Source organism: Hipposideros armiger, unplaced genomic scaffold, assembly GCF_001890085.2.
Source record: "Hipposideros armiger isolate ML-2016 unplaced genomic scaffold, ASM189008v1 scaffold_84, whole genome shotgun sequence".
Taxonomy (NCBI): Eukaryota; Metazoa; Chordata; class Mammalia; order Chiroptera; family Hipposideridae; genus Hipposideros; species Hipposideros armiger.
Genome location: NW_017731434.1, coordinates 3,262,130 through 3,278,155, shown reverse-complemented (window position 1 = coordinate 3,278,155; position 16,026 = coordinate 3,262,130). Strand labels below are relative to the sequence as shown.

The following is a 16,026-nucleotide window of genomic DNA, read 5'->3' as shown; positions in this document are numbered from 1 at the left end:
CCTCACTCAAGCTAACTATTTTATATAATTTTACATTAAGAATACTGCCTGTAAATTCCATGTTTTACAAGTTTTGTTTTTATTCTTTTTACCAAGCTTTGGAAGATTGTTTTAATTTGTCAGTTGTTTTAAATATTTTGGACTTTGTTTTCCCACAAATATAGCATTACCTATACTAGGTATGTAGAGTTCATCCTATAACTTTAGAGTGTTAGAATCTTGATAATCATTGTTCAACTTAACAGCTCTGATTTTTATGGTTAGTTTCTATGTTAACTTTAGATGTGTTGTGTACCTTATATTTTCAAAGCTAAGAGTAGATGATGATGACAAAAGGAACACTGAAGATGCATAAATGTTTTCCTTCCTTCCTGTGCACTGAATTTTAAGTTAACAGACATTTTGACTGTAGAGATCTAGCCAGCCATAGACACAATGATTCCTTGCCCTGTTTAGAGTTTGAATTTTGAAACAGATGAAACGCTGGCTCTCCAAGTACCTGAGGTTGTTCTTTCTGGCTGTGCTGTGGACACAGAGAGGCAGTCTGCATAGAGGCCGAGAGTGAGGGCTTTGGCCCCGCACAGGCCCGGTTCATAATACTGGGCCTACCACTACCTCACTGCAACACCCCAAACAAGAAACTTACCTTCCCCATACCTCCTGTTCTTCATCTTTAAATTAAAGGTGATAATAACTACTTTATAGGAATGTTGGGAGGATTAAATGACATTGCCATAGAGTAAGCATCAATCGTTGGTAGGTACTATTTTCAAACATTCCTCATGTTGTGGAAATTTTTCTTTTACTCGATAGCTTTATATCTGGCTTAGGCTACTTCATCTCCCCCAGATCTTCTATAAGATGACTATAATAGCAGTTCAGTGTTTGAATGCCAAGAGATGATAAATGTTGTTGATAACAAATAGAAGCTAGATAATGAGCATATGGTCCATCGTACCATTATTGGGGTTATATATATATATATATATATATATATATATATATATATATTTTTTTTTTTTTAAAGGCTAGTTGTGCTTTAAAAATCCAGATAACAGAAAAAACAGCCACATTAGAGTGACTTCTAATAGATATACTTGCAGGAAATAACATTTATATTTTTATCTTCTTGATTCTTTCAATGTTTTTCCACTGTTCCAACTGAAAATTTGTTTTCTCACTTAGTCTTCAACAAGCAGACGCCAGCACCCCCTTAATAAGCATCTCTTTAAACCTTCCACTTTCATGACTTCCCACGAACCACCAGTGTATATGGATGAAGATGATGACCGATCTTGTTTTCATAGTCACATGAACACTGCTATTGAGGAGGCATCAGTAAGTTATCTATTTATTCTATATATGTATACTTATCTATGTATTATACGGATTAGGGTGCAGAATGAGAGCACTGGGATTTTCTAATTATTCCTGTTCTTCAGAGAATGTTGGTTTCATTTCTTTATAGTAACAATTCAAATTTATTGGTTTTTTTATAATGTGTTTAAAAAAACTTTTATAAAGAAATTTTCAAACATACATAAAAATAGAGAGAATAGTATAATAAACTCACATGTACCCAACACCCAATTTCAACAGTTATCAATATGTGGCAGTCTTGTTTTCATCTATGCTTCCTACCCAGCCCAACTGTGTCACAGATTACTTTGGAGCAAGTCCCAGACATTACACAATATCATTATCATATTTATAAAAGGTAATTCTTTGTGTAATCAAATACGCAGTCAGCTCACATTTCCCCAGTCCTAAATTGAAATAGATTTCCTCCTTGCTTCCTCCCTTCGTACTTTCCTTCCCTCCCCTCCCTCCTTCCCCCTCTCTCTCCTTTTACCCCTCACATTTTTTTTGTTGTTGTTGCTGTTGAAAAACTGGGTCATTTGTCTTATAGAATTTACCATTGTGTGGATTTTATTGTTTGCATCTCTTTGGTGTCATTTAATCTGTTTCTCTGTTGCCTGAATTTCCTGTAAATTGATAATAGGTCTAGATAATTGATCAGATTCAGATTTGCTTGTTTGTTAGGGTGGACAGGACTATTTCATGTGTACTTTTCATCAGTCTGGTCCTCTCTCTTCATAGCAGCCATTGATTATTGCGTAGGCCCATTAATTCATTAAATGTTATAAAATAGTGATATTCTTTCATTTCTTCATTTATTTGATAGAATATTCTATAAAGTAAATATATGAAGGATGCATTCCAAGACCTTCAGTGGAAGCCTGAAACCACAGATAGTACCAAACTCTGTATATACACTATGTTTTTTCTGTACATACATACCTATGATAAAATTTAATTTATAAACTAGGCAATTTCACAGATAGAAGGTTTGCTCTTCAGAACTCTTCACAGCCAGCTTGCAAAACTAAAATCCATTAAACAACATCTCCCCGTTTCCTCCTTCCAGCCCCTGACAACTGCCATTCTACTTTATGTCTCTATGAATTTGACTATTCTAGGCATGTCATAGAGATGAAATCACAGTTTTTGTCCTTCTGTGATTGGCTTATATCACTTAGCATAATATCTCCAAGGTTCTTCCATTTTGTGATGTGCCATAATCTCCTTCCTTTCTAAGGCCGAATAATATTCCATTGTATATACACACCACATTTTGTTTATCCATTCATCTGTCAGTGGACACTTGGGTTGCTTCCACCTTTGGGCTATTGTGAATGCTGCTATAAACATGAGTATATAAATATTCAAGTCCCTGCTTTCGTTTCTTTAGGTTATGTACCCAGAAGTGGAATTGATAGATCATATGGAAATTCTGTGTTTAATTTTTGAGGAAACACCATCCTGTTTTCCACAGTGGCTGCACTGTGAGAGATAATTTAACTTTTCTTAATCTTAGTCTTGTTGGCCAAATTTAATAATATCTTTAGACTTAAAATGTAAATTAAAAAGTTTAGCAGAGTTTGTGCTCTGTATTGCTTAAAATATTGGAATTTAGTAAATTTCATTTCAATTTTTTATTATATTTAATTATTTAGTTCACATCATATTTGTGTTGTGCGTTTGTTAGATTATCTATGTTGTCTTTCTCAGTGGTGACATAGGAAGGCAGTAGCTGTTATTTAGTATCTTTAGTTGATAAGAATTTGAAATGAATGAAAGATAGTGGGAGATAGATAGGTGAAATGTGAGATTGTAAAGAATCTTTTCTCCAACTAAGGACTTTGGAGCAGATGCTATAGACAGTCAGGAAGCCATTAGGAGATTTGAAGTAAGGGTGGGGGTAGAGGAGGAGGGAAACGCTACTGTAGAGGAGTTATCTGAGAGAGATATGAGGAAGTATTATATTAAGTAGTGACAGAATTTGTTGGATTAGCTATAAGACAGTGAAAAATTAAGGATAACTCTTTGATTTGGGCTTTAGGCTGCTGAGTCTAAGTAGTTAAAGAAGACAAATCTGGGTTCAAATCATTGGACTTTGTAACTAATTTACTATATGTAACTTTGGGCAAATGTTATAATTTGTTATAAAGTGTCAGTTTCTTTGATGTAAAATAAACATAGTAGTTAATAATACCTAACATGGAGAGGAGGAGGGGTGGAAGGGGCAAGGGTTGTGTTGTCCAGGATTAGGAATTGGTAGAACTAAGGGTCAGTGAATTGGGGATGCTTTTAGGAGCGTTATGGAAATTAGTCACCATGGGATCAGTCATGAGGTAGCAAAGGAAAGAAATGGATTCTGGGCGACAGAGCACAAATAAATTGGAAGAATAGAAAGCAGCTAGTGTTTCATCTGTCAGCTTCAACTTCATACATTTATATAGTTTTTGTTATTCATTTCTTTTAGATTCTATTCTAAATAATCATCTTTGTAACTAACTTATTTCATCCCCTTGAGTAAGAAGGGAATGTATTCCCTTGATCATTAGGAGTACAGAGCAGAAAACAAAGCAGATTGGTTTGCTTGTTGTTAAGAAAATGCCGTATTTACCTGAGGAAGCATAAAAATCTGTGAGATTGGAGAAGGGGAGCTTCTTGCAGATCAGGGAGAAGTAGATTGTAAGGAGTTTCTCCAGTAGCCATGAACACGTCAGGACGGGGTGAGTCTGCAGTAGTGGAGTCGTGGTGGTTCCCCTGGTACTTTCATTATGAGGTAGCCTACTACAATTCAGCATTACTATTGCATTAAGAAGCCCTCCAAAAGTATCAGTCTGAAATGCTGCTAATAGCAGCACTAATTTTCTGTGAGCCTTATAATGTGAGGTAGCTTAAAAGTGAACAATATCTTGTTGATACCAAAATATTCTATCTCACTTAATTTTAATTATCAAATTAAATGTTTTGTTTTGTGGTTTCTTCTTTTCTATAGGATGAAGAAAGTATTCCTATCATGTATAGGAATTTACCTGAATATAAGGAACTATTACAGTTTAAAAAATTGAAGAAGCAAAAGCTTCAGCAAATGCAAGCTGAAAGTGGATTTGTACAGCACGTGGGCTTCAAGGTAAATTCTGCTTGATCTTACTATTGATTTTGTTTTTGAAGGGTGATAAGGGATATTTAAGGTGATTTTGGAGCTTTAAACTCCACAGCTTCCAAGCATCCAGGTGAAAGTATGTTTACCTCTTGTCCTGTGCATTTATACAAAGTAGCGTGCCACAATTATCGATGTCAAGAGGTTTATGACTTCGTAGAGAGAAGACAAACATACAGGTATCTTATACTTTGAGATAAAATAGGAGATGAGAAATTTTTGTCTATCTGTATCTGTTTTTATCTCCTAGCTTTACTGTGATATAAATGACAAATAAAAATTTTATATATTTAAGGTGTCAAAAAATCACCTCACATAGTTACTGTTTTTTGTGTGTGTGGTGAGAATACTTAAAGTATACTTTAAGCAAATTTCAAGTTTTGCATGCTTGGAAATTGTTAACTATAATCACCGTGCTGTACATTAGATCTCCAGAACTTAGGTATCTTATAATTGAACGTTTGTATCCTTTGACCAACATCTCCCAACTTCTCCTATCCTCCAGCCCCTGGCACCCACCATTCTACTCTCTGCTTGTCTGAGTTTTACTTTTTTAGATTCTGTCGATAAGTGAGATCATATAGCATTTGTCTTTCTGTGTCAGGCTTATTTCAATTTACACAATGTCCTCTAGGTTCATCCATGTTGTCCAAAATGGCAGGATTTCCTTCTGTTTTATGGCTGAATAATGCTCCAGTGTGTGTGTGTGTGTGTGTGTGTGTGTGTGTGTGTGTGTGACATTTTCTTTATCCATTGATCTATGGAGCTACATTTCTCTTTTTGTTGCTGTTGTTCATGGATCAGAAAATTTTAAACTCTGAGCAACAGCGGTTCGATTCCCAGCCCGAGCTGAGCTGCCACTGAGCTGCCCACAGGGGGCAGGATGGCTCAGCTAAAAAAAATAAAATAAAATAAAAAAAAGAAAATTTTTTTCCCCTTGCGGATTCAATTATCTCTACTATTTTTTGAGAGGCTAGTATAATAGAAATATATTTATTCATTCCACAAAATCTTGAAATTTTGCTCAGGCACTTACTAAGTGCTAGGGATTCAGAGGTAAACAAGACAGACTCAGTTCTTGCCCTTATTTTGTTTTTACGTCATAAGGAATTAGAGACGTTAAGTAAGTAAAATAGTTGACTACTACTAGAGTGCTTCCTGGAGAGTAGTGAGAGGCTATTGAGGTGCCTTGGAAATCTTGTTAAGAAGTTTAAACTATCCTAAAAGATTGGGGGTTTTAAGCAGAGAATAACATGAAATTTGCATTTTGGAAAGATCATTCTTAAACTGTTAGTATTGGTAACCTTTAGGAAGGTAGTGGGTAACTTAATTTCTGACTACTATGTTGCTAAATTTTTAAAAACAATAATGTATTCATGTATGTTATTTACGTAGTTGAAAAAATTAAGGAAAGGAGAAAAAGATGATTCTGGCCTTAGTATGGAGAATGGATAGGAAGAAAGCAAGCTGGAAGCAGGGAGACTGGGTTAGAAATTCGATTGATAATTTACAGAAAATATGAGAATGTCCTGAATTTGGCTGTGGAAATAGAGATTGACAGATTTGAGAACCCTTTAGGCATTAGAATTGACTGTATTTGATGGGATTGGAGGTAGTAATAATGAGGCCATGAACTATAGATTTGCTGGTAGTGGTATACATAAAAATACAGATGTGTGCTGTGACTGATAAATTCAAATTTAAAACAAAATTCTTATACCTCTGGTCTTCTGGCATGGGCATTAGGCTGACTATATTAAATGGTTTTCCCTCTTGATCATTAAGTGACCCTGCTTTTCTAGTAGAGATTTTCCTGACAGCTCTGGCCTTTCAAGAGGAAGCTCTCTTTACTTCTCATCGTTTTGCTGCAAGACCCAGCTGTGGCTTGTTGGCCAGTCAGCCACTCTAGTTGGCCTGGTGATCAAAGAAACCAGAAATGAGGTTTGCTTTGATTTCCAAAATTGCACAGAATACACTGAGGGCTACCACAATCCACCACACTGAGAAAAAGCTAGAGCTGCCTTTTCTTCATGATGGGCAAAGGTTATTAAGAGGCTTCAGGCTTTGGAGAGTAATTCAGTAAGGTAAAAGTTCAGAGAGGATTTTGTGTTCACCTGGGTTCATGTGAGTACAATAACCTGTTAAATAGTTTTGTAACATATTTGGATAGTTTTAACTATGGTATTAAGTCATTGGCTCTCAATCACAGTCATTGTACACTGGTGTGAGGTACCTTTCAAGTATTGGGTTGTCGGAAAAGTCATGACGCATTTTTGCAATGAAAAACATAGAAAAAAATACATCATGACTTTTCTGACAACCCAATAAATAGTTACTAATAATCAAATGCCCAAGTTTGTAGATGATTGTCTTAAAATTTTTAAAAATAAAACATAATAACGTTATTTCTTAATATGTCCCTCTCATCTACATGTAGCTTGATCTTGAATGCATGGAATTTCAGCTAGCTTGCTAGAAACTGTACCTAACTTAGAATCATTTTTGTGTTAGACCACTGTGTAGTGCAGGGGGAGAAAGGGGAGGGGTATCTACGCACATCATGTGTTTTCCAGCAGGAATAAAAAGGTTTTGGAACAATATAGCTTCACCCTTTTTCTCTCTTTTATAGTGTGATAACTGTGGCATAGAACCTATCCAGGGGGTTCGGTGGCATTGCCAGGATTGTCCTCCAGAAATGTCTTTGGATTTTTGTGATTCTTGTTCAGACTGGTAAGTGTTTTTTTTCATTGTAGATTTTAAATTTTGACAAGTAAAGAACTCAGCCACTAGTGGATTTGATTTCCAAACTACTTAGAAAATCACGTTTAGTGGATTAAATTTTGTTGTTCTAGGCAGTGAAGGAATTTTCCTTAATCATCGTATGTCTTGAGTAACTTTCCATTAGAGATTTTGATAGATTAATGGATTTAAACAGGTCGAGCTGTGAGGAAGTTTTGTAATATCTAGGCCAAAGTGCATCCAGTGCCGGCCATGTAATAAAGTGTTTTTGTGTGTTTTCTCTTTGCAGCCTACGTGAAACAGATATTCACAAGGAAGATCACCAATTAGAACCTGTTTATAGGTCAGAGACGTTTTTAGACAGAGACTACTGTGTGTCCCAGGGCACCAGTTATAATTACCTTGACCCAAACTACTTTCCAGCAAACAGATGACATGGAAGAGAGCATCGTATACTAGTCCTCTTCAACACATAGCAATGGTACCATTGTGAGTGATGTGCACAGTTTGGAAAGATTCTCTGCTTTCCCTGAAATGACACTCATAGCATGACAGCTTCCTGAGTGTTCTCGTCAAGTCCAGCTCTGCACTGTTGTGGCTTAGATCACTGTACAGCAGCTGCACATTCCTGGTGAGCAAAGGGTTTCCTGGGGGAATTTCTCACCACCACCTTCCAGTCTTGTAGGTGGTGATCGGTGAGACGGCAACGAGAGCACACATTCAAGAGAGAGTAAATTCCAAAGGTTTCAAAGAACTTGGTCATAAATATGATAATGAGAAGACAAAGTATTTATATTAAAACCGTTTAGTAGCTTTCAGTTTTGTGAAAATAGTTTTCAGCACAGAAACTGACTTCTTTAGACAAAGTTTTAACCAATGATGGTGTTTGCTTCTAGAATATACACTTTAAAGGAACTCACTGTCCCAGTGGTGGCCACTGGTGGCCTTTAGTAAATTGGAGCTGCTTAACCATATTGATGTCTAATTTCTTTTAACCACAATGAACTGTCCTTGTTACCAACACAAAGCACTACAGGAGGCAACGGTGGCATTGCTTCCTTAACCAGCTCATGGTGTGTGAATGTTATAAAATTGTCACTCAGATATATTTTTTAAATGTAATGTTATATAAGATGATCATGTGATGTGTACAAACTATGGTGAAAAGTGCCAGTGGTAGTAACTGTGTAAAGTCTCTAATTCACAACATTAATTCCTTTAAAATACACAGCCTTCTGCCTCTGTATTTGGAGTTGTCTGTGCAACTCATCAAAGAAAACTGCCTAATATAAAAATCATATATATATGGTAATAATTTCCCTCTTTTGTAGTCTGCACAAGATCCATAAAAGATTGTATTTTTATTACTATTTAAACAAGTGATTAAATTTAGTCTGCGCAGTGAGCAAGAGTTCACATGCATTCTTTTATACTGCTGGATTTTGTTGTGCATCATTTAAAACATTTTGTATGTTTCTTCTTATCTGTGTATACAGTATGTTCTTGAATAATACTCATTTGTCAGGAGAACTGTGAGAAATAAACTATGTGGATACTGTCTGTTTATATTATAGAATGCTTGTTGTGACTTCCTTTGGGTAGGTTTTGAAGTTTTTTTTTTTACTAGTGTTAAAACTCAAAATTTTTAAAAGGATTTGCTTTATCTATCTGTCCTTTAAAAAGAATAAGGACTATATTTTGGAAAAGAGGGTGAACTTGAGAAATTCTGTAAAAGATGGTAATGTTTTCATTCAGTATTGTGCTGAAATGCTAAATTAAACCGGGTTACAAAACAGAACACATACCAGGTTAAAGAACAAGACATATATGTCCAAATGTGAAAACTAAACTTAGGTTGAAAATTTTACTCATTCTTTTTAATGAAGATAAACCTCTCATGTATTTAATTTAAATAGGTGGTTTTTGAAAATCACCATATTCCCTGGAAATTATTATTGACTATTGGAAAAGAATAAAAATGTATTAAGATTGATTAAGTATTATACCGACCCAATTTTTAGAGTCACCTGCTTTTTTTCTGATTTTAAATCAAGGGAATATTATTTACTTGTCCTCTTTAATCCAATGTAGGGCACTAAAATCATACCCTGAATATTTTTAATTGAGAAAAGTAATATAACTTAAAATATAGAAATATGAGAATTTTAACATAATATATTAATTAAAGATTACTGGTGATGTTGATAAAAATATATTGCATCAGAAAGAAAAGGAAATAAACTTGAGCTTAACTTCTCACCCTGGAATTATTAGTTGGGGGAAGAAGAGAGTAATCATTAGAATTCTGGGCATTTTGATACTAGACGTTAAGTGAATATACCAGAAGATTACCTTCAACTTGTAGTTAGCAAGACAGTAGCACTTGATGGTAACTTCTGTAACTTCTGTGTTTGTATAGAAATAATACCTGTTAGTTTTGGAGAACCATTTTGATCCATTCAAAAATCCCATAAAGTATGAATTATGCTTTGGAAGAGGGCTATAAATGATACAGTCATTATGTAAACAGAATAGACAAATCTACTTAAACGTATTTTTCAAGGGCAAATATTTTGAGACTTTTGAGTGGCCAAGAGGATTATTTTCTGCTTGAGCAAAAAAAGATGTGTTTATTTTGCATTTTTTCAGCTCCAAGCAAATAGTCCTCATACCTTTAAAAGGCCCTAAAGGGGAGTAATAGTGGTAATGTGTTGTCATCATTGTTTTAATTTGATGACTGCGGGAATGGGCAGGGCTGTCATATGCAAGGTGGCCCCCCCATCTCCTACAAAGAGTTATTGGCTATGAGAGACAACATAGACCTACTTTTTAAAAAGCATTGCTTGTTAAGTAGTAGTCAGGAGGTCAGAGGTAGTATTTCCTGAAATAATGTGCTCAAATTATTTGATTAAGAACTGAAGGAACTTTTAATGGCACCTAAAACCACTGCTTTCAGGTTTAAGCAGAGGAGTTTTTGATTTGTGTGATGTGCAGTAATAATAATAGCAAACACTGATATCTATAGTGCTTACTATGTGCCAAGCAAGCACATAGTAATTGATTTAATTCTCACAGCCTTATGAGGCAGGTTCATGTATTATCCTGTTTTCATACGAGGAAATCTAACCAGAGAGGTTAAATAACTTGCCCCAAATCATATACAGTTAGTAAAGTGGAGGTGCCTGCATTTTAACCTGGACAGGGCCGGTGTCTGCCTCTCGACCCCGTTTCCCTTTGTGTCAGGCATCACTGAGGTTGTGGAGGTGGAGGTGTGTGGGGGTTGATTTTCTGGTTTGTTTTTTTTCTGGTGTAGTGTTCCTAGAGTACAAACCTGAGTACACATCCAGGTTTATAGCACAGAACAGAGAAGCAGGTCTGTGGCTGGGGGAAAAGCACTGAAATGGTCTGCCATGATGAAGTAGGGAAACACGCATATCATGTACATATTCTCATTTGACAGCAAACGTGGTTATGAGGCTGTAGGCAAAGTTGGGACTAAGGCTTGTCTCCTGCCTCAGGTAGACTTTGTTTCCACATGCGTTTGGTGCCTCTCACTTCACCTAATAGTATGCCTTGTCCATTCTTCTCCCCTTTCCCTTTGTTGAAATTAAATTGTGGAACGTAACAGTTTACTGTGGTGTGAGGAACATTAAGGGAAAAAAAAGAAACAGAAAATAGTACATCACATGTAGTAAGGATAAATGTTTTGTGAAATGTCTTTTTTAGTTATAAATATAATGTGGCATGCTATATAAACTGTAGTTTTTACTGTGGATAACGAAGTTTGAAAGCCGATGCTAGGTGCGGTGGATGGGATCGGAAGTCTCCAGATAACAAGTAGGTTTTTCTACAAGTTTATGGAGGCGTAGTCCTTTTTAGCCTGCAAAGTGTTTGTTTTTATTTCTTACCTGGATGATAAATGTGCTTCTGTTTAATGATCCCAGAAAAAAACTAAAACGTTACTTCTTTTTTTTTCCACAGTTCATATAGCTGATTAAGTGGATTTTTGAGAGTGGTGTCACATTTAGCTCCATAGAGACAGAGACCATCCATGTCTGCCTGTATCCCTAGGGCCTGATTCTTATTAGAATCTCAATAAATATTTTTCAGTAGTATGACGAATATTTTGGTGAGTTACATCTTTTCTCTAGGAAGGTAAGACACCACCGATGTCTGAGTGTGTCTGTGGGAGCCACAGAGGGCTTGCCTTAGGAGATATCCTTTACAGGGAGGGCCCTGAAGGGACTGAGGAACTGTATCCTATCTTATCTGGAGGACGTGGCTCAACTGTGGGTGGCTGAGAAGGTTGTGTTTCTCTCTGGGACCCCAGTTAGGCCTTGTATCTTGATTCTCAGCGGTATTTTTAGACTCATGGAAAGGGCACTAGAGTGGAGATCCTGGGTTCCAGTCCCAATTGTGGAAGTGAGGCACTTGGTAAATTTTGTCAGAGAACCCCCTTTTATTGAGCATTGGGATCTAGTAGCTGATTTCCATGTTTTAACTTGTTCAGTCCTCACGACACCTCTGTGAGGTGACTGTCATGACCCCCACTATAGAGGAGGAAACTAAGGTTTGGAGGATTTAAATGTCAGCTTTCAATAACGGCTCAGTGTGGGAATGAGGATACAAAGCCTTGCCCTTGGAGCTTGTAGTCTAATGCAGAAGAGTGGCAATAAACAAGTAAATAAGAGACATGGAGTTTTAGGCAGAGGTAAGTGCTGTGCAGAAAAATAATGCTTGAAGAAAAATGGTGGAAGAATGGGGCCCATTCTGTCATTTTCGATGGAATAATCGAACGCCTCAATGACCAGGGTAAATACAAACAAAGACCTGAATGGAGTGAGGGAATTAGGCCTGCGGGTCACCTGGAGGAAGAGGTGGGGGCATAGCAACAACAGGCCCTGATGCGGTCAAGAGCTGGCTTGAGGCAACATGAAGAGGCCAGTGTGGCTTGAGCCAGATGGGCACAAGGAGAGTGGTGGTTGATGGGGTGAGAGGGAACAGGGCCAGATAGGTGAGGCCTTGAATGTAGACCATTGTAAAGCAGTTTGGATCATGTTTTGATGTCTTCTACATACACACAGGGTCTTCTGCTGAGCAGAGACCTCTAAGGTCCCTTTCTGCTTTAAAATCCTATGACTTTAAAGTGGTATCATTTCCTGCCATTCAAATCAGTAAAGTGTGTTTTAGCCATTCTGTAGAAGACTTGATTTGCATCTCTAGAACTCTTTAGGGACAAAGCCACTTACCCCGGCTGATTCCTTTCAAGAGGGCAGGCAACTACAGTTTGCTGCCCTGCTGTCACATTTCCCTCACCCGCGCTGTCAGAGCTGGTGGGGATAGACGGGTGTTTGCCAATACGTGGTATGTGTGTAAAGTCGTTTTATGTTTTCTGGCACAACTGATCATTTTCATCCTGTAACTTTTTTTTCTAATTTGCTCAAATACTCCTTCTGCTCCCCTATAAAGTGTGTGACAACTTGGGGTAGTAATAAAGTATTTGACAACCGTGTGAGTTGTAGGAGCATGCCCCTTTTTGTTAATAGAGGCGTAATTGTAACCAAGGAAATTTAATTTCTTTCTTAGCAAACACTGACATTTCTGTTTAAGAATGGCTAATAAGGAAATGCGAAAATTACCATGTATCATGACTACACTGAGGGTTTTCTCTGTAATAGCTTGAAACTGATCTAAGGCCAAAATTAAAACCATATGAGCATATCGTAAATCTCAACTATTAACTGTGTTTGCTTCGAATTCTGTTTGGAATAAGGCTTCAAATGCTTTCCAGAATGATGTGAGTTACAAATAAATAGAAAAAGAGTTATCCTGTGTTCCATTTACTTTATTTGTACATAGCCATTTCAAGAAAAAAAAATGACTTCAAAAATACAATTTTGTCTCAGAAATGGATTCTTAACTGCACTGCCATTGAAGAAAAAAAAAAATCATGCAAACAAATGATGGTCCATTGTAGTGACTGAATGGAAGAAGATGCAGTTATTCCAGAAGAACACATAAGAAGCTCTGGTTTTGGCAACTGATAGCACAAAAGAGAACCCAAACTTCACTGGTTTGATGCGAAGAAACAATTTTACATTTGGGTATAAGGACTGCAAAGCCCTGGAAAGGGCTCATATGAAACAAATACAGCATTGGGATCTGTTAAACATTGTGCACTGACATGCCCCTCCCAAGTCCACATCAGTTTTGTTGCTGTTAGTGTATTTTTTTTATTTGCTTGGCAACAATATTAAGTAAGTTGGTGATCATTTAAAGTCAAAACTGTAAGTTGACATTAGTCCAGTGGATGCAATAATAAATCACCTCATGCTTTTAAATTACATTTGGTCATTACATGTGGTCATTGGTGTTAATGTAAAATTGCCAAAATATACACCACCAGGTACAGAAGAGACGAGGTTAGTCAATTTTCGCCCAATTTGTTCTCTTAGCCATTGTGATAGTATTCCAAAGTAGCCAGTTTCATAAAAATGAATAGAGAAATGTTATTGGTAACTATCTGGGTTTTGCTGTCTTGGCAAAGCTCTACAATTTCACATTTTTCCTTATCAAATTGGTCAAATTTAATCAGATTTCTTATCAGTAGTTGGCATTGTCAACCTAATCTCTCTGGCTCTGAGCTACTAGTGGGTAAGACTTGAGCGAACAAAGAGACCGTCACCAGAGGAAGATGTCCAGGCCTGACCCCCATATTAAGGGCTTTCATCAGGCAGCAGCATACAGATCTTCGGGAGAGGAAGGAAGATGTGATGGCGAGTTAGGGATGCTAACTCCCTATCTGATGAGAGTAGACCGAACGATCAGACTCGAGCAAGTCCTGAGGGCACAGCTGACACAGACTGGCACTGCACTGCTGCCCACCCGCTAACTTAGCTCTGAGATGTAACCTACTGATGGAATAGGGTGCGTGCTGAGTACAGACAGCTGTCTGAATTAAGACGAAAAGGTTGGAGAATACCAAATACACCATGCATGATTTCCAGACACCGCTCAGACAGGTCAGGCTGGGAAACGAACAGTAATGTCAGGATTTGAGGGGGACACACAAAGTTGAATCTGAAACATACTGTGTTAAGGTAGGAACCTTTTCATATTTTTCTCTGTCTCGACTCTCAACATACATGCATTAGGCCTTCAGAAAATAGAGTCAATAGCTGTGCAGAGTTGAAGAAAAACTTCCTCTGGTGTCCCCTCTGCGTTTACCTAAATGTAAAAGGAGAAAAAGAGAAAGTTAGACTTAAGAAATGTTTGTAAATATATTATGAATTTGAAAGAAACAATAAAATTTTGCTATACAAAATTTTAAAACACAGGACTCCACTCAGAAAAAAATGAAGAGGAGTAGTTCAAAAACTAGGTGCTTAAAACAACAATGAGATACTACACACGTATTAGAATGGCCAAAATCCAGAATACTGACACCACCAAATGCTGGTGAGGGTGTGGAGCCACAGGAAGTCACATTCTTCCCTGATGGGGATGCCAAATGGTGAAGCCACTTTTTAAGGCAGTTTGGGAGTTTCTTACAAAATTAAACATCTTACTATATGATCTGGCAATTTCTCCCTGGTATTTACTCAAAGGAGTTGAAAACATCCACACCAAAACCTGCAAACGGATGTTTATAACAGCTTTATTCGTAATTGCCAAAACTAGGAAACAACCAAGATGTCCTTCGTTAGGTGGATGAACATCGAGATAATGGAATATTATTTAGCGCTCAAGAGAAGTGAGCTATCAAGCCATGGAAAGATATGGAGCCATCTTAGATGCATATTAACTAAAAGAAGCCAATCTGAAAAGGCTACATACTATGTGACATTTTGAAAAAGGTAAAAACTGGAGACAGTAGAAAGATCAGGCTGTGGCGAGAGAGGAATGAATAGGTGGAACAGAATTTTTATGGTAGTGAAACGACTCTGTATAGTGCTAATGGTGGATACATGTCATATATTTGTCAGGACCACAGAACCTAGACTTCTGGTGATAATGTGTTGATGTAGGCTTCATCAATTGTAACATGCACTACTTTTGTATGGGATGTTGATAGTGGAGGAGGTTGTGCATTTTTGGGGTTGGGTATAGAACACCTCTGCTCAATTTTGCTTTGAACCTAAAACTGCTCTCAAAAAATAAAGTCTGCTTACAAGAAAAACTAGGTGCCCTGCTGAGGTAAAGTATTGCCAAGCGTCATGGAAAGACTGGAACTAGTTAAAATGAGACTTCTGAGTATTGGAGCATTTGAAGCAGGGTAGGACCAGGACAGAGGTTGGAGGATGAGGAGAGGGCTGTGGAGAAGAAAGCAAAAGCTGGGACCTCCACTTGTAGGTGTGCTAAGGGTAGAGTCGCTTGGAGACCTTGGAGATGGAGGTACCAGGGCAAGGACAATAGAGGAAGTAGGGAGGGAGGGAGCTGATTTCCTGGGCATGGAAGCACTACTACCCCTTTTTCTCTCAAGGTTTCCTACCATTGTGCCAACCACTTAGCTTTGTCCCACCACACATGGACCATCTGCAGAAATGAGACTTGGTGATCCACATAAGACTCATGAGAAGGGAGGAGGAGATAGCGAGCTTGCCAAAATGCAGCTTTTTCAAGCTTCATCTCCAGAGGTTCTCATTTGGTAGGTTTGGGCTGAGCCTTTTCATCTGCATATTTAAATTCTCCGGATGATTTTTTTTTAAAGATTTTTATTGGGGAATTGGGGGATGGGAACAGACAAGTTGCTGTCCTTTTGTTCTTCAGTCTAG

The 16,026-nt window shown here is 37.5% G+C and overlaps 2 protein-coding genes across 13 annotated transcripts in view; one reads left to right on the top strand and one right to left on the bottom strand.

Annotated features, from left to right (window-relative positions):
- ZZZ3 (zinc finger ZZ-type containing 3) overlaps positions 1-8,823 on the top strand; it is a 101,662-nt gene extending 92,839 nt beyond the window's left edge. For 5 of the 10 annotated variants that reach the window (XM_019644025.1, XM_019644028.1, XM_019644029.1 and 2 more), the window contains 4 exons: positions 1,186-1,338; positions 4,349-4,483; positions 7,143-7,243; positions 7,542-8,823. In XM_019644025.1, coding sequence (XP_019499570.1) covers positions 1,186-1,338; positions 4,349-4,483; positions 7,143-7,243; positions 7,542-7,686 — 534 coding nt within the window. In that variant the 3' untranslated portion in view covers positions 7,687-8,823. The remainder of the gene's footprint in view (positions 1-1,185; positions 1,339-4,348; positions 4,484-7,142; positions 7,244-7,541) is intronic. The other 5 variants (XM_019644032.1, XM_019644030.1, XM_019644031.1 and 2 more) reach the window with 1 other exon arrangement.
- Positions 8,824-10,090: 1,267 nt separating this feature from the next.
- The window catches only part of AK5 (adenylate kinase 5), a 225,566-nt gene continuing 219,630 nt past the window's right edge, over positions 10,091-16,026 (bottom strand). For all 3 annotated transcript variants that reach the window (XM_019644035.1, XM_019644036.1, XM_019644037.1), the window contains one exon: positions 10,091-14,479. In XM_019644035.1, coding sequence (XP_019499580.1) covers positions 14,411-14,479 — 69 coding nt within the window. In that variant the 3' untranslated portion in view covers positions 10,091-14,410. The remainder of the gene's footprint in view (positions 14,480-16,026) is intronic.